The sequence below is a fragment of the Epithele typhae genome (assembly GCF_022376455.1).
Source record: "Epithele typhae strain CBS 203.58 chromosome Unknown BXZ73scaffold_39, whole genome shotgun sequence".
NCBI lineage: Eukaryota > Fungi > Basidiomycota > Agaricomycetes > Polyporales > Epitheliaceae > Epithele > Epithele typhae.
The window spans coordinates 1-19,851 of NW_025954230.1; the positions used below are offsets into that span (position 1 = coordinate 1).

The 19,851-nt window shown below is 55.5% G+C and overlaps 9 protein-coding genes across 9 annotated transcripts; 4 read left to right on the forward strand and 5 right to left on the reverse strand.

The window, feature by feature from the left end:
* Window positions 1–450: 450 nt before the first annotated feature.
* BXZ73DRAFT_103225 (uncharacterized protein) lies at window positions 451–1,105 on the reverse strand (the record flags this gene model as incomplete). Its single annotated transcript, XM_048015509.1, has 2 exons — window positions 451–780; window positions 833–1,105. The coding sequence occupies 2 exons, from the start codon at window positions 1,103–1,105 to the stop codon at window positions 451–453; spliced, it is 603 nt and encodes a 200-aa protein (XP_047875860.1).
* A 1,477-nt stretch (window positions 1,106–2,582) lies between these two features.
* On the reverse strand, window positions 2,583–3,624 carry BXZ73DRAFT_79011 (uncharacterized protein; the record flags this gene model as incomplete). Its single annotated transcript, XM_048022986.1, has 6 exons — window positions 2,583–2,836; window positions 2,892–2,983; window positions 3,033–3,151; window positions 3,199–3,337; window positions 3,400–3,471; window positions 3,524–3,624. The coding sequence occupies 6 exons, from the start codon at window positions 3,622–3,624 to the stop codon at window positions 2,583–2,585; spliced, it is 777 nt and encodes a 258-aa protein (XP_047875861.1).
* Window positions 3,625–4,343: 719 nt separating this feature from the next.
* BXZ73DRAFT_103227 (uncharacterized protein) lies at window positions 4,344–4,688 on the forward strand (the record flags this gene model as incomplete). Its single annotated transcript, XM_048015510.1, has 1 exon — window positions 4,344–4,688. The coding sequence occupies one exon, from the start codon at window positions 4,344–4,346 to the stop codon at window positions 4,686–4,688; it is 345 nt and encodes a 114-aa protein (XP_047875862.1).
* A 1,625-nt stretch (window positions 4,689–6,313) lies between these two features.
* BXZ73DRAFT_103228 (uncharacterized protein) lies at window positions 6,314–6,894 on the forward strand (the record flags this gene model as incomplete). Its single annotated transcript, XM_048015511.1, has 2 exons — window positions 6,314–6,430; window positions 6,481–6,894. The coding sequence occupies 2 exons, from the start codon at window positions 6,314–6,316 to the stop codon at window positions 6,892–6,894; spliced, it is 531 nt and encodes a 176-aa protein (XP_047875863.1).
* Window positions 6,895–7,389: 495 nt separating this feature from the next.
* BXZ73DRAFT_103229 (uncharacterized protein) lies at window positions 7,390–8,899 on the reverse strand (the record flags this gene model as incomplete). The annotated part of the gene is made up of 4 exons (XM_048015512.1): window positions 7,390–7,807; window positions 7,860–8,369; window positions 8,416–8,597; window positions 8,660–8,899. 4 exons carry the CDS (start codon window positions 8,897–8,899, stop codon window positions 7,390–7,392), a joined length of 1,350 nt encoding a protein of 449 aa, XP_047875864.1.
* A 995-nt stretch (window positions 8,900–9,894) lies between these two features.
* On the forward strand, window positions 9,895–10,585 carry BXZ73DRAFT_103230 (uncharacterized protein; the record flags this gene model as incomplete). The annotated part of the gene is made up of 4 exons (XM_048015513.1): window positions 9,895–10,060; window positions 10,114–10,245; window positions 10,294–10,425; window positions 10,491–10,585. 4 exons carry the CDS (start codon window positions 9,895–9,897, stop codon window positions 10,583–10,585), a joined length of 525 nt encoding a protein of 174 aa, XP_047875865.1.
* Window positions 10,586–12,432: 1,847 nt separating this feature from the next.
* Window positions 12,433–13,672, reverse strand: BXZ73DRAFT_79015 (uncharacterized protein; the record flags this gene model as incomplete). The annotated part of the gene is made up of 6 exons (XM_048022987.1): window positions 12,433–12,833; window positions 12,887–12,975; window positions 13,024–13,142; window positions 13,195–13,333; window positions 13,384–13,455; window positions 13,506–13,672. 6 exons carry the CDS (start codon window positions 13,670–13,672, stop codon window positions 12,433–12,435), a joined length of 987 nt encoding a protein of 328 aa, XP_047875866.1.
* A 2,363-nt stretch (window positions 13,673–16,035) lies between these two features.
* On the forward strand, window positions 16,036–17,457 carry BXZ73DRAFT_79016 (uncharacterized protein; the record flags this gene model as incomplete). The annotated part of the gene is made up of 8 exons (XM_048022988.1): window positions 16,036–16,226; window positions 16,277–16,348; window positions 16,376–16,530; window positions 16,580–16,706; window positions 16,754–16,842; window positions 16,874–17,042; window positions 17,097–17,133; window positions 17,170–17,457. 8 exons carry the CDS (start codon window positions 16,036–16,038, stop codon window positions 17,455–17,457), a joined length of 1,128 nt encoding a protein of 375 aa, XP_047875867.1.
* A 250-nt stretch (window positions 17,458–17,707) lies between these two features.
* Window positions 17,708–18,670, reverse strand: BXZ73DRAFT_103233 (uncharacterized protein; the record flags this gene model as incomplete). The annotated part of the gene is made up of 1 exon (XM_048015514.1): window positions 17,708–18,670. One exon carries the CDS (start codon window positions 18,668–18,670, stop codon window positions 17,708–17,710), a length of 963 nt encoding a protein of 320 aa, XP_047875868.1.
* Window positions 18,671–19,851: the final 1,181 nt, after the last annotated feature.

Below are 19,851 nucleotides of genomic sequence, written 5' to 3' on the forward strand. Positions count from 1 at the left end.
GTTAAAGCTTAACTGAACGGGATCTTCAATGGCACATGCCCTGCGGGACTGACTATATAGTACCCACTATCGCGACGGGGTAACTTCCTCCCTTGCCTTCAGCTAATCCTTGAAATCCACACCACCAACACACGCGAGAGCATGTCCAGAAAAGCTCCACACACCCCTTTGCAGCACACACTCCAGTTTTTGCAGTATGGCTGTAAGCATTTTATAAAATACTCAAATATCTGCCCAACGTCGCATCTCGAGGGCCAAAGGCCCACACACGCCGTGACAACGCCGTAGGTGAGAAGTGGTGAAACTTGTTGATGAGTCAAAACGGAGTACAACAACATCGGAAACCTGCTGCTGCCCTAACACCCTAACCGAGTCCCTGTGGTGTGTTGGTGAGATAACAGATAGCTGGGGATGAAGTGGGGAAAGAGCCTACTGCATTGAACGTCCACACTAAATGGTGATCAGACCAGGCTGCCCTTCCAAGGTGATCACACGTTGGGCGACGAAGGGGAGGTGACAGATGACCATTTCCAGTTCGATGAGCCTTTCTGGGTGGATTTGCCAGGTGATGGTGGGCAGGGGCGTAGGCTCGCCGGGGGCAGAGGGCGCCTGGGAGTGAAACTCGGGGATCTCCAAAACGCCACGTGTGGACCTCCAGAACTGCAGGATGGCCCTTTGCAACAGGTCCAAGACGTGGTCGGGCTGGACCAGGGGGTCATAATATTTCTTGGCGTCTCTAGTGAACTCGAGCTCCCATGTGACGATGGCGACTTCGTATTCCTTTCGGCGTGCTTCCAAGCGGGCTAACGTACCTCCACTAAGGTCTTGTTACTGAAGGATTCCCAAACTTCGCGATCGAGGGGGGCGCCCGGAGGTTCTCTGGGAGGGCGTCAGAGGTCTCCCAGCCGTCTTGTACCAGCGCTTGCAGCTTGTTGATGGTGTCGACGGCCAAGGCGTGGGACGATGCCAGCTCCACGATGCGCTTGAGCACTGTGGTGAGGGGCCGGTGATACAGCTCGGGAAAGAGTCGGATCATGTGCTCGATGGAAGGTGAGGCGTTAATGGCCTCACGGAGATTATGGGAAGGTGTAGAGGTGGAGGACATGGCCAAGGACTGGGGTGATGGTGACGGAATGCCAGTGTGCATGGCCGCTGAGTTTATACTGTTCTCTGACCTCCAAGCTGGGGTAAATCACTGCCCTTTAACGGGTGATGACTCACACGCTCAAAAACACGTGATGAAACCTTAGTCACAGGAAAGACGTCAGCGGATTTTTCGGCATGTTGAACGTGTGGATACAGGCCTATGATTTACATACCCGCTGCTGTTCCGATCACCTAGCGGCATTCCGCACATACCAGCGCAACTCCCTTCCGCCCTGGTTCGAAGATCTGCCGCGTCCGGCAGGAAAGCCTGCACACCCCATCGCTCTCACTTTATCTCATGGGATCGCCCAACAGCCCCATTCGAGCAGATACCCAAAAAAAATTAAACTACGTCGAGCCGCAAGACAGTGAGCCACCTGTGACTACTGTGACATCACGCCAGGAAATTTCCTGGCTAAGCACAGCCACCTTCTACCAGGCACAAGGTCAAGTTGTCGTGGGTGCCCGACCCCTACATCAGCATTAATTCGGCGAGGTAAGGGGCCCAGGCATATGAATGCCCGGGTTTTTATTTTCCGACGGAAGGGACCGACGGATGGGTACATGCGTAGATAGACGCGGGAATGAAAGAAAGAGCATATTCTGGGTGGGCATAGTGAAGGGTAGCTCAAAAAACACTCGGCTCGCGTCTAGCAGGAGCACAGAAAGGTGTCAGCAAAACTGGACGAGCGCGAGGGGGGCCGGGCCGGCTCACCTGGCAGCACCACGGAAAGCTTGGGCTGGCACAGATCCGCCTCCCACCCTTTCGAAGTCCCGCCCGGTGGGGGGGCTCATGGGGGCGGGTTCTAGTTTGTCCACCCCAGAGGCTTCTCGCCGTGACAGTCGGACATCACGTATGTATTAAGGTGAGGCCGCGTCGCGGCCTCGTCCCTGCCCCCGTCTAAGCCTCTACAGCAGCTCCCAGCAGCAGCGTGTCGTAAGTATTCAGCAGACCCGTCCTCAGCGACTTCCCGCGCATCACACAGGTGCAAGTTCGCCTTCCGCTTATGGTCAACGATCGGAAGTTAGTTACCACGTACGAGGAGGCCCCCCACGAACTGGTGGCTGTGGGGTCAGTGACTTGGTCAGTACCTTGGAAGGCGGTGGGCGAGACGCAGAGCACAAACGACCAGGCGGAGTACTCGGCGTCCTCGAGCTTGTGAAAAACCGCTAGCACATCCACAGCGAGCCTCTTCCGTACGGATGTGAGGGCGTCGTGGGTGCGTCGTGGGATTGAAACAGATGCCTATTGATCGTTTGCTACCGACCCAGGCAGGAATGTTTCTTATCCAACAGCTGAGCAGACTGGGGGCAAGCGCGCAACAGCAGTATAATTCGAGCGACAGAAAAAATGCGCAAATGACAACAACAACAACAAATACATCAAGGCCTTACGGCCAGGAGGACCCTGTCCCCGAGCAACCACAGCAGGCCAGTCACTCCTTCTCGACGTCCTTCGGGACGTCCTCCGGGACGAAGCCGTCGGGGAGAGGGATGTCGGGGGCCGACCACACCTCGAGCGCGTGCCAGCAAGGCACTATTTTCGGGTGGGCCCTCAGGGCCGTCTCGTACGCTTCCTCTTCTTCGGGGATGACCTCCACCGCGAGGCGCATCCAGTTGGAAGTGAAGGGGATGGTGACGGGGCGCGCGCTGGCGACGCCGTTCCCGACGTCCGCAGGCGGCACGAGGCCTGACGAGGGGGTGGGTCGTGATGAGGACTGTCAAGCTAACTTTGAAGCACTCACCAAGGAGGTTGTCCACAGTAAACCACTCCACCTCTGTGGACCAGAAGCGGAGATTAGGAGGGTGGTCCTTTGACAAGAAAATGGTATTGAACCTGGTGAAAGTGGTCAGTGTGGCAGAGAAGGAGAGGATGTGGCTCTCACTCCTCATCCTGTTTGGCGTCAAAGGGACGGAGGACGTTGTGGCCCACGATCTTGAGGTCAACCAAATCGTGGATATTCTCCACGGAGAACGCCCAGGCTAACCCGACGTACTCGATTTTCTTGGCCACGTCAAACATAGAAGTGAGAATGAGAGACAGTAACGTACTTCTTTGGCCCTGGGGTGGACGGCCCGGATGGAGTGGGTGCGGACTGGGTGCTGGGAGGAGTAGTCGACGAGGATCGCGATCCACGCGTCGGGAAGCTTTTTAGACGGGGTTTCATCGAAGCCGTTGACCACGAGCACACTGGGAGACGGACAACATCGTGTTGAGCGTGGGTTGGAGGCCCCAGCGAGGGTGTTACTTACATGTCACCGGCGGCGTAGATGGTGCCATTGTAGATGAACGGCCGAGTGGGGCATGCACCGCCTGCGTCGTCGCTGTGTATTGTATTGTAAGTCACCCGAGTGAATACCTAAAGGTGAAGCTCACAGGAGGGTTCGAAGAACCGGGTTGGTGGCCATAATCCTCTTGTAGGTGAGGCGAGGGCCAGGAAGCTCAGTGCGGGACGGGAGGACAATGGCTTCGGACATGGTGGGAGTGTGGGGGTCGGTTGGTAAGGGGAGCCTGAGACTTTATATATAGGTAGCGTAGGTAGGAAGCGCCGGATGACGAACCTAACCACGTGCGATTGATTGGGGGACGCAGATAAGCTGAAGAACAATAGAGGGATGAGCGCTCTGGGATGAGAATAAGCACGTGGGGGTGGGATGGATATGCACTTAGCCGCATATACCGCCCATACCTTGGGCGTCCGGTGTTGGTACGGGGCGTCAGGCGTACTCGCTGCACACGGCATACAGCATATCAACACTAACTTGTGCTTTAGAGACCCATTCGTATTGGACGCAGCCTGGAAAGGTCAGCAGCATCCTTTGTGCTTGATGACCCTCTCAAGGCCCACGTGGTTGCGACTAGAACAAAGGCTACATTGCGTCGAAGACTATATGCCCCACGTCATTGTCAACATGAACGGTACCGCCCACGGCTTTGTCGACAGAAATTGCACGGCCTGCTGCCGACTTGAGTCCTCACTGGTCCGCCCATATGCCCGCGATGCGCCCTGTGCCAACCGGCATCCTTGCAGACACAGTCTTCCCCAGCCTTGTCTCCTAGCCCATAAGAGAAGTTACCTGGCTCCACCTCATCCCTTGGCAGGATCATACAGTGTAAGTACCGCCCTTGGCTCGCCATCCGTTCGCGTCGCCGGCGCTCTAAAAGGGCCCCTGCCCCTTCTATCACGAACTCCAAGATGCCTCCAAAGACTTACCCAACCCCCTCTCGCTCCACACGGACAACAAAGTCCGCCGCCGCCCCCGTCGCACTGTTTACCGATGACCTCGCCGACAAGCTCGCCACCAAGCTCACAATATCGAATGGAAAGGCGAAGGCCAACTTACCTGTCGAGCTTACTCTAGAAGAGGGCAAAGCAGGCGCGAGGCGCGCTGTGAATGCGGCCTCCAAGAGCCTCTCCGCCGTCCTCGAGACGGGCTGGAAAACCGGCTCTGAGGCGAAGCCTACCGTCGATGGCACCACTGCAACTTCCGTCACGAAGCACGCGGAAGGAGCTGGGGACTCTTCGGATGTTGGATCCTAGACAGGTCGATGTCGAGAGGGCAGCGTCGACCGTGATGGGAAAGCTCGTTGGTCTCAACATGGTGCGTCCCTCGCTTCTCTCCATCCACGCCCCCTGACGCTTGCATAGTATCATGCGGCCCTCGGTCTGTTACAAGACATGTATCCTTTCTGTACTAGCCAAGACGATGCACCGTCAAGCACTTCCCCGTTGACCCTCCTCGCCCTTCCCATTCCCAATGTCCACATTTCAGACATCCATCTAGCTCTCATCTCTGCCTATCATGTACATGCGCTCGAAGTCCTCTCTCACACCACAACCGACCGTGCTGCTCTTGCCTCAGCCCTACTCGACCCAAACAGCCCCACGATTTTGACCTGGTCCCCCACATTCTCTGCACTCTCGGAGAAACAGCACGACCATCTCTTTACCCGCGCATACTCCCTAACGGCGTCCCCCTTGCCTCCTCAATACTATACACCTGCCATCAACAGCATACTCCCTCCGTATATCTGCGCTCCTCTGTCTCGCGTGTACGCGCCCCTCTGTCATCACCCCATCCACGTTCTGGGAACAAGCTGTCAAGTTCGCCGCCATGTACGCGAACGCCGCCTCGTCGGAGCCCAAAGAGCACGCGGGACATGTGACGACGTCCTTCGCGCGGCGCAGGCTCGGCCGGACGCGGCGGAGATCATGGCGTGACCAGTGTTGGCCCGTTTCTGCGAGTACTGGAGTCGTTTCGCGAAGCAGGTGAGTACTGGCCCACGCGCGATTGGACGTCTGGCTAAGGGACGCGTCCAGGCTGGTGCTACGCTTGAAAGCATCGGTCGCTTTGCGCAGCCGACAGGGGCCGCATACGCCTCGGAAGAGGACCGTAAGGTCATCGAAGCTTCGGACTTGGCAACGACGCTGGCCCGCGCGCTGGCTGTCTTCGAGCATTGGCAACGTGGGATGGTTGCTATTGAGGGCTGCGAAGTGTCGTTGACCCCCCGTTCCATGGAGCATGGATCCGATTTCGCCTCAAAGCTTTCTGAAGGGTCTGCGGCAATCAAGCGATATGGGCCCATACTCGCTCAAAGTGCGAGCCATGCCGAGCGCGTCAAGCGTGGGGTAGAACGCTTGCGCCGCGCTTCGATGAAAGTGCTTGAACCCTCTCGGTCCGACACTACGAACTATCCACCTGAAGTCAGGGCCACTTGCCGCACGATCCTCCATGGTGCTGTTGACGCTATTTGTGAAGCAATAATGACGGTAAGCTTTTCATGGTCTTGCATGGATTGTTTGTTGACAATCATGCATAGCACAATACTCGAACCACGAATCTTCTTGGACTCTTCCTGGAGGGCCTCTTAACTGTTGCACGGACATCTTTCGCTCTGAACAACCGTGACACATACGCAACTGCACGATCACTTCTTTCACGAGCACGATCTCTGCTACCCTCATCACCATTATCCGAGGGATCCATCTCTCCAATATCCGCAGCATATTATACGCGTTGCGTGGCCGCAGTCCACTATTATCTGGCTGGAAAGCTTCACCACAGCGGTCGATATGACCATACCGCCCTTTTTGTCGAGGAAGCGTGCACTCTAGGTAAACAGGCATTGGATGAGTACCACGAGGTCAAGACCTCTAGTACCACCATGGACGTCGACGGAGAAGCTGCATGCAAAGAAGAGCCTTGGAAACAGCTCGAGGAACAGCTGTTCCATCGCTGGGAACTGTTGGGGGTTTGCCATGTCAAGACCGGCGATCGCAGGGTACGTGTACTTTACTTTATGCATATACCTCCGGCTTACACACTATCCAGTCTGCGTACGATGCATTCGTCAGAGGGTTCCCATTCGCGAACCACGACCTGGTGGGCCTCGCGTGCAAGACGCCTATCGTGCGGCTCTTTGAGAATCCTGCGCTGAAGCAGCTCGGCGTGCTCGTCGACCGCGTGACGTACGTCGCGGCGTGCGAGCTTCTCCTCCTGCCGACCGCCGTTTCCTCCCTCTCGTGGTTCTCCGATGATGGAACTAGTATGGAGCGTAAATGCATCTATGGGGCGCTTATAGAGCGGCAGATCGCAAGCTTGGAAGAAAGCAAGTGGAAGCCGGGCGTCAGGGACGTGTTGAGGCAGCTCGTGGACGACGGCTTGCTACGCTGTGCGAGCCTCCCTCGGCGGTGGGCGTGCGGTGAAAGATCTCCAGGCTGCGGCCCTGCGAAGCGTGCGACGTGAGGCGCCGCGAAGGCCGCGCCACGCCCGAAGATCGCGGTAACGCGGACGAGGGCGCCGAATGAAGCTCTGTGACCGGGCCCACCACATCGCCTACACTGACACACGCGATTCTTACACCTGGTAGGCCCTGGAATGAAATGTTTCTCGCGTATGCGCTGTCGGATGGCCCTAAAATGGGTGGACCAGTCGCACTTGCAGGCGCACGACTTCCTCCGCTCGAACTACGTGCCGTCACGTAACATTTGGGGACGTTCCCTAGACGTATACACTATGACGGAGTTGACTATAGGCACGCGAGTGCACACGAAGGCACACTGGGTCACATGCGGGCGCCATTTGTCGAAGCTAACGAGCGCCATTTGTCGAAGCTAACGAGCGCCATTTGTCGAAGCTAACGAGCGCCATTTGTCGAAGCTAACGAGCGCTGCGTGGTCTTAGCGTGTTCGAGATGCGAGGCCTACAATTGCGCCACAGAATGTGTATTGTGATGAAATGCTACGCGTAAAGAGGGTCCCATACGTCTAGCGTGCTGGCTGTCAGCGACCGCTGGTGCTTGCGTCTAACCCATTCCGGAAGACGGAGGGTAAATTCAGTCAGTGCAACGATCGCAATGTGAGTGTCCATGACCCCGAACATCGTGACACCCCAACTCCTTTCGACCTCGTTGACGACGTAGTTGAAAGCACCGCCAGGTTGGCGCATGACGCCGATGTCGATGCGTGTGAAGGCGGTGAGATCCGACGATCTGGTGGGAGATGAGGCTTCCTCACGCTTGACGAGATCTTCATACGTTTTGCGGGCAAACTCCTTCAACTCTTCTAGACCCCTGTCGGCATGGTCAGCGTGCCGCTTTGGGTTGACCCAGCCGTACGACGGTCGTTCCTTCGTTTTCTCTTGGTCCTCCAATGATTTCCTATACGGTTGTGGTGAGCGAAAAAGCTTGTGGGGGCCAGAAAAACACGGACTGGAGCATATGTAGTGGCATCACGCCCCCGACCGACTGTGACGATGTGTCGTCGTTTGCGTACCCGATCATCAGAGAGGTGTCGGTGTGGACCGTATACTGGTGGGTGCCGTGGATGAAGTAGCACCTGATCTCACCGAGAATCCTGAGAGTGTCGACGTAGTCTTGCATGAGCCACGCCCGGGAGGCCAGTGGCGGGGCAGTGGCGTTAGGTTTTTCCCACAGACTTCCCCAACGATCGACGGGGTTCTTGTTGACGTCAGTGCAGACGTGCTCCCCCCAACCACTGTGTCCTCGTTTGATGACCTTCCCATCGACGTAGGAGTAGCCAAAGACTATGGGGGACGTGCGTGGCCGTGGCGCCTTTGCAATGGCGTCGAGGTTCTTGATGAGCGCAGCCTTGCCACCGTAGACTAGGCCTTCTGAGGGGTCTGGCCAGACGACAGTGTAGTCCATGATGGTGATCAAGTTCCCCATGTATGTGGCAACGTGGTGCGGCGGGAGGAGAGACCTGATGGTGTGTGAGACGATGTGTATGAATAGTAGAGTGACCTCACGTGTAGTCGCCCGTGAAGTCGACACCACCCACGACGAGCTCGGCGTGGTTGACGAGGGTCCAAACGTCCCGAGTGGCCGCGGAAGCCTGGGGGTCAAGCATCGCTGCGAGGAAGTCCGAAAAGGGTACAAATTTGACCTCAAACAGATCACGGTGGGTGTTTAAGACGTGGGGGACCATCAACTGAGATTATCGGTGGGTTGTGGGTGAGTACAAGTACCCAGACATGTGAAACGAGAACTCACCCAGTCCCACATGTGTGCAATGCCCCCATCCTTGGTATCAGGGTGGTAGTAAATGGAATTGTCTTCGCCCGTGGTGAATATGTGCCGTGGGAATGCGGACTTGAGGGCGACGAATTCTTCACGGGTGAGATTGATGTCGATCCAGCTTGTTAGTCCTTGAACCGCGTCGGGAACGACTTGGTTGAAGTCGTTGTTGTGCTCTAAACCCAGTTGCGATTCCTCGACGACAACCACACGCATGGGGCGGCCATTGGGCTGGGGGTGCTGCAGGTTGGAGCCCTGGGGCAGGCGGCTGGAGGAGGGCTCAGCGGGTGATGGCGAGCGACGTATAGGTTCGCGACGTTGCTTGGGCTTTCGGTGACGAGGCCTGGCGGGTTCGCGAGAGGGCTTAACGGATGAGGGGTCGACGGAGGTGGATGCGCGCGGGGTGGGCGAAGCCAGTGGCGCTGGCGCGGGTAATGATACGGCTGAAGAAGACGCAGCCTGATTGGATGGCGTGGCAACAGGCGGGGCGGGAGGAGTGAACGACACAACGGGAGTAGGCAAAGCTGTAGAATGACTTAAGGGAGACTTCATGGGAGCGATCAAACAACCTAGGTTACCTAAGAGCTCGTCGAGTAACTGCATCTGGTATAACGCAGATTTGGTTTTGCGAGACCGGCCGGTGTTGGATTTTTTTAGAACTGCGATGTATTTCTGCAAGTCATGCTGACTCAAGTATTGTCGTAATTGTTGAGCAGACAACAACTCGACATAATAGGTTTTGCCTTCCAGGTCGGCCACTTGCAGTTGACGGACGCAGTCGCAATTTGCTTTGTGAGGAGAGTCGACGTGGCGCTTTGCCGTGGCTTTGGGCAGGGGAGAAGCGTGTCCTCGTTCTGAACATGTATGGGGGCACCACATATAGCACTGGCTGGGCGTCTCAGAATACGGGAGGGTAGTCATGGTGTTGAGGGGGCGGGCTAGGTGGCGAAGGCGTGGGAAAGGGAGGCCAGGAGGCGCGACAGAAAGGGGGAGTGGGGAAAGACTTGAAGACGCTGCAGGCGCGGCAGTTAAAAGTGGGAGATCGCGCGCTTGATGACGAAGATAAGGAACATCGCGGGCCGCTCTGGGACGTATTGAAGTCAGGACCGGCGCAGTAGCCGGAATAGGCGCCGTCTTGGGGATAAAAGGAAGGACGAGCGCGTGTCGTGCCAGGCCCCAGCTTTTGTTCTCCCCACCTCATCAGTGCCGCAATGACTTCCACGCGTCCCATGCGACAGACGGCCGAGGAGGCCCGGGTTATCATGAACAAAACCCTGACGGAAGAAGGTATGGGCGACGCTGACTGGGAACAGCTCCACATGGGGACCCCATCAGAGCGGCGGTCCTCCAAACGGTCGACGCCCGACGTCAACCCCGGTGGGTGACATGTATCTGCACGTGTGGAGGTAATCTAATTACCGTGGGAGCAGAAGCGGCAGGCATGGGCGACGGCTCAAGCGAGGTCTCCGAGAGACCGACCAAAAAAGCAAAAAGAGAGAAGAAGAAAAAGGGCAACGATGAGGCGTTGTGGCCGTCCACGACCCCCGGGATTCCAGTGTGGGGTACGTCAACCTCATCCCGTGGCCGGCTCACGACTGACCAAAACACAGATTCCCATGCCTTAGAGCAGGACGGTACATACAAATTTGTGCCTGGCGATGTTCACTCTCGGCAGTTCAAGGCGCACAGCAAGCGAGGGTTTGACCGGGCGAATAAGTTGCTTGCCAACTTGAACCGGTTCGGTACGTCGACGTCGTTATTCCGAAGCGTCGCAAGTGAGTCTCACTCTCGTTGATTGCGCACACAGTCACAGACTGGGAGGCGGAATGCCGAGATGAGGAGGAACAGGGGTCTGAGGCCGAACCGCAAGACACAAACGAGAAGGGAAAGGGACGGGCTTAACAGGGCGATGACGTGGACCGCTGTCGGGTTCCCCGTTGTAATAAGCTCCCACAGACTACTACAACGTCCGCGCTGCGCACGCGACCTTTGTAGTGGACGGGCCGGAACCTGAGCACTAGTTGGCTATCATCCTATTTCACTTCTCTTTTCATTCTCTCTTCATCGCATTTCACTAGATCGCGTTCCACTCGTTCTACTGTAGCTTCCGTCGCACCCTACGGGCCGAACCGATGCCTCGATAGCCCACTCGAACGACGTCGGGACGATAGGTCCGGGGCGGGACAGATGCACGCGACCGCGGCGGAACGGGGGCGGCCTGTGCTTCGTAAATAATCGCTGTGCGCTGTTCTCACCCCACTCGAGGCATTCCCCGACGTACCTCAAGCAGCGCCGGAATCGATGGTGGAGGGGAACGCAAGGACGGTGCGCGGACGAGACCTCAGCCATGGACTCTGGACCCGATTTGGACTGTATGCGCTCTTCCCTCAGTTTCTGTTCGCTTTCTATGTGACGTTGCTCTCTTAAATGTACGGCTCAGGCCCCACGCAATGTAGTTCCCCTTTCCCTCTATCTCTCTATCTGTCAGTCCGTCCGTCGCCCGTTCGCCCGTTCGCCCGTCCGCGTAGTCGCCCACCGCCGAGACGCGTTATCTCTCTCTCCCTTCCTTCCTCTTCTCTCATATCACTCGCCGACATCCATCGACTTGGGACGACACACTCCAACACCGCACTTAACCGTATGCATGTGCTGTTGAGCTCGCTGTAGAATGTGAATATGCATGGGGGATGGGGCTATGTGTCGAAGCTAACGAGCGCTCATTGTCGAAGCTAACGAGCGCCATTTGTCGAAGCTAACGAGCGCCATTTGTCGAAGCTAACGAGCGCCATTTGTCGAAGCTAACGAGCGCCATTTGTCGAAGCTAACGAGCGCCATTTGTCGAAGCTAACGAGCGCTATGTGTCGAAGCTAACGAGCGCTCATTGTCGAAGCTAACGAGCGCTCATTGTCGAAGCTAACGAGCGCCATTTGTCGAAGCTAACGAGCGCCATTTGTCGAAGCTAACGAGCGCCATTTGTCGAAGCTAACGAGCGCCATTTGTCGAAGCTAACGAGCGCTATTTGTCGAAGCTAACGAGCGCTATTTGTCGAAGCTAACGAGCGCTATTTGTCGAAGATGCCATCACTGCCTCGCACCAAGAACGTGGGGATCCTCCACCAACATGTGCTCCACGGAAACACCGAAAACATCACTAGGCTCGTCTCCAGCATTACAGGCTCGACTGCGCTTGAATCGGAACGCATACCGTGCCGGCCGCACAAGGAAACACCGACGTGGTCGTGGGGATGGCGAAATTGATGTGGGCCGCGCTGAACGCAGCTCCCTCAGAATACGGTCGAGGACCTGGATGGTAAGCGAGGATTCTCTCGCGCCCAAGCTTTCGACTTTTGAACAAAACCTGGGACGGTTGCTCGCAGTTGGCGAAGAGCGGGACCACGAGCGTGAGCAGTGGACGGACCGAGTGAATAGTAGGCTTGATATACCATCATGATATACCTGTGCTGAACTCCAACCGCCGCGGCATACGCGCATTTGAATGAGGCTGACGATGTGCGAGCTCGATTGAGGGCCGGCCAAGCACAAAGTAACGCAAGCTTGCAAGGTCGCTCACCTGAGGGCCTTGGGGTTGCACGGCCGTCCTTTATGAAGCGGTGCACTTACATTCAACGCTTTTCCGTTTGCATCGTCCAAACGCACACATGCACACGCCGTCAAGGTATTCAAGAAAAACGAGGCGAGCAGATATAACGCGAGCGACCCAGCACTACCGATATGCATGTATGTGACAATTTAAACCTCGACGCTGTCTTGCTGCTGCTCCTGCTGCTGCTGCTGCTGCTCCTCCTCCTGGCCGTCCGCGTCCTCGTCGGCGTCAGCGCTCATGGTGACGCGGCCCTGGCGGCGGCGCTTGCGGGGTGGCTCGTCTTCGGGCTCGTCCTCAGACTCCGAATCCGCGTCCTGGTGCAAGCGCAGGGGCGGCAGCACGTTGGGCTGCATGATGGTGGTGACCATGTGAACGTTCTGCCGCTTCATGGGGGGGACGCGGGGCACGTTCCTACCGTCCTTTGCACGCACTGCAGCATAAACCCCTTCGGGGGAGATGTTGAGGCTGAGCCAGGGGCCGGAAAACGGGATCTGAAAGAGCGCGTCCCCAACCGTGCCGTCCCCAATTTCGGCAGGGTTAGCCAGGCCTACATGAACCGTCAGGTAAGGGCGATATTGAAGATGCGGCATAAACTCTGACCTATGAGGTGCGACAGAGGGTACCACTCCACCTCATCGCTGAAGTATCTCACGTTGTCGCGGACGTCGGTGTCGATGAGGTTTTTGAGGCTGTAGGAATGGTTACATCGTGTAGGGAGGAAAAATCGATGTGCGTACCTGTTTTCCTCCATCGCGTTGTTGATCATGATGTGGCGATGGTGTTCGATCCCACCGCGCAAGAGTTTACGTATGTCTTTGACGCTGTACGCCCAAGCAACGCCAATGACGCGCATGTCCTGTACGAATGTGAGCGAAGTACCTGGTGTGCGCCGTGATGAAACCACTCACTTCTCCAGGTTGGCCGTGCGTCAAGTTGAGCTTGCCGTTGTCGTCCCAAATCCACGTGACCGAGTAGTCAAGAATGACTGCGACCCACTCCTTACCCCGCTTGGGTGGGGGACCGTCCTGGACTGGGTTCATGTAGACCCTGTGGCAGGTCAGACGTGAAGTGCAGGAATTAGGGGCATGAGACCGTACCAGTCACCCATACGATAAACCGTGCCTTTGAAGTCAAAGCAATGCGTGGTGACACCCCCCAGCCCAGAGAGCCTGCAGGGGGAATGAGCACTCTGTGACTACGGCGGGTCAAGCGGACTTACGCCGTGCGGTGGAGGGTGCGAGTGGCCGTGAGCTGGGAAGCCCACGTGAGGCGAGGTTCACGCCCAATGGATGTGTTATGTGGTTTGATGACACCAGTGAGGAGGAGGGGCGGGTTGCGGCTGGCCTCGTCGTTTATGTACCGGATCTGAGATCGGGATGAAGTCATGGTGAGGGGAGTGGAAGAGGTGCGAGGCGTGATGCGGAAGAAAAAGCGAGGCTATATATATGTATGGGTCGGGCGCTCAATGGCGAAGATAAGGTCGCACGCCTGATCGGATAGAGAACAAAGGATCAATGTGCGCCTAAAACGAGACAATACAGCCGCGGGCGCTCTGGGATGTAATTAAGCTCACGGCGGCGATCTGGGACGCAGATCTCTCCATACGAATGCTGTCCCGTTTCGGCGTGGCCCACATGTGGAGCTTCGGAAGGCTAAAAGGAATTGGTTGCGTAACACGACGGGCGATGCGGAATACCTGGCTGGCGGAAATGCGGACGAAAGTTGGTACAAAGCATACCTGTCGTCCAGCTGGGCGCCTGTATATCTGATAGGTCGATTGTTTAACAGTCAGCCGCATTTCGTGCCGGTCAAAGTAAACTGTGCACCCGCCTTGGTCTTTTGCACGATGTCGTGCAGATCGAAATCGCTCGAGTCGTGAGCTGCGTAAGGTGGGGACGTGTGTGCGCGCAAGTGCGTCCTGTATGACGGGGCACCAGGACATGCGGACATTTAACTTTCGACCAACACAAACGTGCGCACGTAGGCGTCCACCCGGACGAAAGCAATGATTTCTACCGCACTTCGGCCACATTCCTCCTGGCAGACATCCTGTATTGTCCATCGTGTAACGCATGATCTGAGCATTTAGTTGTGATGGGCCAGTAGGCACGTGGGCGCGCTCTGTGAGGCGAGTACTCTTGAGTGGACGCCCCGAGAGGGTAATAGTAACGCACATGTGGTCCAAGGTGACGCCTAATATGCATGATTGATGAGTGGCAGATGTGTCCTTTCATTCCACACATTGGATGACCATGGAGACGGCCTTGACTCCTGTGAGCAAAGGTCGACTTTGTTGTTCTAAACCCCATTCATCCACGAAATTGGTGTCAGCCCGCTGCCGCCACTGCCACTGCAAGGGCTTCGGAATGAGCAAGTGCGGGTACAGCCAAAATGGCCTTGGCAACCGATGCCCATCGGCAACCAGTTCTCTGGCTGTCCAGGATGAAACTGGGGTGCGGGGATCGAGGCTGAGGCTAATGGAGGACGTGCAAAGGCGGGCACGTGGTGTGAGAGGCGTGGTGGGAGGCGGGCTAGGGAACTGCAGCAGTTCCTATGGGCACTGAGCCCCTTTGGGTAGTGGGCTGAGTACGTCTGTCTGGACCATGATGTAAGCGAGTTTAGATCGTGGCTGAAGGGTAACACACACCTCGGATATCCTGCAGCTGTCTGAGTAGCCTGCTCTCATATTCGTGGTGTGCAGTATGCCGAATTCGGCCCTGGAGTCCGATGACCAGGTTTTGAATGGCCGTCTGTAGCTCTGTTCGACTGAGGCTATCATGTATTTCTTGTGCAGAAGGGAGGCGAACGAGGAGACTTGATGTTCGTTTGGTCTTTTGCATGACACTGAAAGCTGGACATCGAGGGGTGCAATCGGGGTGGGCAGAGGCACTCTTGATGTGACGACCGGCATTGTTCTTAGCGAGGACGCCAGCGTGTATGGCAGAAATGCATGTGTGTGGGCAGGCAATGTAGCAGCGACTTGAGACTTCGTACCAGGGGATGGTCACCATTGAAGTGGTATGGGGTTTGGGACAAGTGAGGGAGAGGAGTAAGCCATTGGAGAGCAGATTTTGGGGGTGTCCGATAAGCGACAGACGCCGAATGACAAAGATGAGGGCACGGGCGCTCTACAGAGGACATACCGGGGTGACTGATAAAGCTGTACGACCGTACCAACACATGCTTCAACGATGGTCTCACACAGCAATGTTGACTTGAGGATCTAAACGCTGTGCATTTTTCTTTTTGATACGTGATGATACAGACCACCCTACACCCCGGCCTCTATACTCGTTGTTGGAACGGGTTTCATAGTCCTCTACGTTGGCTGGGCTCTGGGCCTACATCGGGCAGTTCAGTTGGAAGATGAGGTCAGCGCCCGAGTCAGGCTGTTCATAGCTCATAGCCTTGTAAGCCACATGTAATGCTGCAAATAGGGCCCACTCGACGTGAACCAGATATCCGGAAGGAAAACTGCTGATGGTGTTCATCAGCCCACCTCAACATATGTCAAGTTTGTGTGTGTCGTAGAGTTTCCTGAAAGGTGACGTTTTGGGCGAATTCTTCGGTCCGACAGAATACTGTGCTCGGAACAAAGACAATAGAAAATTTCCTTGGGTGACGTCACAGTCATGACTCTTGTGGCATCAAACCCAATCGATGTGACGTCCAGCTCGGGGGTCTGTCCCTATATATTTAGGCTCTGCCAGCTTGCTCCCATCACTTGCCCGCCCCCTTTTGTAGCCAGCATGCCCAGATCTACCCACCATCAGTTGTCAGCCCCGTCCTCCTTTTCTGCTTGGCGATCTGACCCGGCTTCCCAAAACCCGCCCCTCGATTATTCCGGGATTGTGCGCGCTTCTGACACACCAATTGGACAAGAACCTCGCCTGTCGTGGTCATCCCAGCTGCATCAAAATCAGACACTCCGGCGCACCGCGTAGGTCTACCACTCTCTCCTTGTGTTCCAGCTCTCATATCACACTGCAGGCTCACTGGGCTAGGGTCACTCACCAACCAGTGCTTTGAGTTCCAGGGCACCATCTACCGTATGGGTGACTGGTATGTTCCTGTGTCACTCCCCCTCAGGTTGATTCCTGAACTCCCAAAGGGTGTATATGAACCCGCGCCAGAACAGCCCGTGCCCCCCATGGGTGGGCAGTGGCTTGGGGTTGTCATGGACTACTCTGTAAACTGGATCTGGACCGAAGGCCACCAGATTCAGATTACACACGGCCACCCAGGTGAAGTCAGTGTACCATGGGCTTCAACTACAATTCTTCCCGCTCACAGATGTGCAGGTCATGCGTGTCGTTGGGATCTCTTGGACTTACGGCGTCCACGACATTCGACAACTCTTGGTAGGGAAAATTCCGCACCATGAGGAGATTGCGGTCAACAACCCCACAGAGGAAGCCACGTATGGTTTCTGTATCACAGTGTCTTCATGTAGTAACATTTTCACAGTCTGCAAGAACTCCTCAATGGCGATACTTACGCCAACACGCGGTACTTCAGTGATGAAGTGGAGTGGTTCCCACTCACCCAGCTCATGGGTGAGTCCTTGTTGTGAGGTCGCAAAGTTAGATTTCAGCTTAACTGCCAAGAAGGCTTGGCACAGCCTTCCCACGTCATGGACGGTGCAAAGGGGATTGCGTTTTATCAAGTCCCTTTTGAGGGTCCCTGGATCAGCATCAACGTTGGACCAGGTGTTGTTCGTCGACAAAATGGTGAAAACAAGCCTCGCCATCCCCTGGTGAAGAGGGAGGCACTTCACATTGTGACTGTCATCATGCGGCCCAATGTGAAGGCACCTCAGCGCCTCCACGACCCACAAGGGGGATCAGGTACAGGCTTGCCCCTACATCTAGTTCCCCCTGCAGATCGACCATTGCATATGTGTTACCGTGTGGCATACTTGGATGAGCAGGACGAGGACGAGGACGAGGACGAGGATGAGGAGGAGGAGGAGGAGGAGAGGAGAGGAGGAGGACGAGGAGGAGGAGGAGGAGGAGGAGGAGGATGACGACAACAACAACAACGATGACGATATGCCCAGTATTGAGGGCAGCAATGACGAAGGTGACCCTCAAGATGAACCACAGCAGAGTAAGGAGGAAGATGAGCCCATGGGCGACGTCACTGGGAGTGAGGGTGGCATGGACATGTAGTGTTGGGATGCGTGTTGTGTTAACATCATATATAGCATATTTGACCGGTCACATCAGAGTTTGGCTGTGTGGAACTTCAGTGACCTGTGTGTAACCTTCTATCAGCAGGTCTGTAGAGTGTACATTGTGGCAGAAAAGATGTTGATGAATCACAGGGCTCCATTAAAAGCAGACATCAGCGGGTGAGCCCTGCAAGGATGCAAACACGTGCCACATATTGAATATAATCCAAAGCATCTCAACAAAATAGCTACTCAGTGCTCTCCAACTCGAGGAATCTGTTCTCCATGACAGGGCGGACGGAGCCGTATATACTAAACCAATCAGGTCCTTGCAGGCTGGCTTCATTTGGAAGCGTGTGGCCAGCCAGGTGTGCCTCATGGACAAAGTCGGCATAGACCAACTGTGGGTTAACCCAGGGAGGCAACACAACCACCAGGTCTCGGGGGTCTATCAATGCTCGGAACCGACACCCACTCCTCCTCCCAACAGCCTCCATGCCCTCATAAAGCAGCCACCCGATGACCATAGTTCTGCTCTGGAGCACCTGAGCGATCGCTGTGAGTTCCCCTTTGCAGTCGTTGTCTGGCAATGCTTGGATGGCGTCCTTCCAGGTGTCGATCTCCTTTTGGTCCGAGGTGTCGAACCCTAACATCTCCGGCTGGAATTCCTCTGCCCATTCGTGTTCCATGACCAAACCCCAGTACTTGATCCCTTGTGGTTGGAGGGGTCGACGTGGCCGGGGGTTGGAGTTGTGGTCAAAAACGATGTACAGTGCAACCTTGGTGAAGAGGTCCAGCACTTCCTCCAGTCTAGTCTCGAAGCTGGCCTTTTCTATGTGGTGGTGGTAACAATTGGGCCAAGAGGTGGTGTCGGAGCATTTGACAGAGTGATGGTTGTGTTCGAGTGGGGATATGCACAGCAGGGCTCTTTCAAAATCTTGCAAGAGGATGAATGAAGGGGGCGGATACCAGTGAGGGGTTAACCTGTCCGCCTCTTTGGCCAGATGCATGTGGCGGTCCCAAAGTGCAATCCGTAGGTGTCCAATGAGATAAAGTTGGCCCGTGTGATCGGTCTGTATGGCACCCAATCGTTTCAGGGTCGGGAACTTGAGCGTGCACAGGGCGCAGGTGGTAAGATTGCCCCATGGGACTTTTGAGTGGAAGGGGTGAGGCACTGAGAAGAGGGGGAGTGGCAAGCTTCCTTCAGGCATGGTATTGTGTCTGAGAAAGAACGGACGTGGTCAGCCTTGAAGAGATGTGGTGGGTGTGGTACTGGTGCACCTGATAAAAAGGCTCTGTTACGCTGTCATATATATCAATCATTGAACAGGACTCCACAGCATCCTCTGCACTCACTGTTTTAAAAAAGATGTGAAGTAGCAGGCGGTAGCACAATAATGAGGTTGAGGAGAAAGGATTGTGGGAAAGAACTCCAGAGCATTATATATCCGTGATGTCAAATATTGTGATGTCACCCTAGGAAAAATCCTGCCTATGCACAGCCTTCAGTCACGTCACGTCAGGAAATTTCCTGGCTCTGCACAGCCACCATGTGAGGGCACTTCCAACGCAACATGCCCAAACATCTGTCTGCTATGAGGCACGTACTGTGTGGAGCTCAACATCATCCACAGTACAATCATCTTTTAAGGACCCAGTGACACCTCGAGTGTGGGACATAGGGTAAGGAGTTTTTGAGCAGGGAGGGAGGGTTAGATGTCACAGGCTGGAGAGAGACAGCAGGAGGAATACAGCACACAATTTTGTCAAATTAGACACAGTCAAGTCCAAGCTAGCTGTGTAACAGAATGAAGTCCAGCTTAGCCGTGATTGTCACACTTAGTGACGTCACCCTAGGAAATTTCCCGGCTCTGCACTGCCACCTCGGGTGGCATCATGTGGTAGTGGTGGTCACTAAGCACCGATCTCACTGGGCCTCCTTATGGTGGCATGCAGATGGGTATTGTCAGCTCAAACGAGGGCTTTCCCATGTAGAGAGTAAGCAGATCAGAAGAACCAAGCGTTGCCTATGGCGCACCAACATGGCATCTGAAACAGTTACGTTGCGCCAATCTGTTTGAGAAGGGATCTATCACAGGAGCTACAAGATATAAACTATATCAAAGGAGCCGTCCTAACCCGACTCACCTGCATCACCTCGTCAACTCTCTCGGGCTCGGGATGCCAGCGTCTGTGTCATCGGCTATTTCGGCTATCTGACTATCTCGCGTATCACTGCAAGCGACGTACCCGGCTTACTAACACCACATGCCCCCATCTTTAAATAACAAATCCAAGCTTCTTTCTCTCACACCATCACATCTCGCCAGCGCATCACTCTATCCGGGCTTCGAGGCTATCACGACTCTAAACCACTAATTCTTTGATTGCT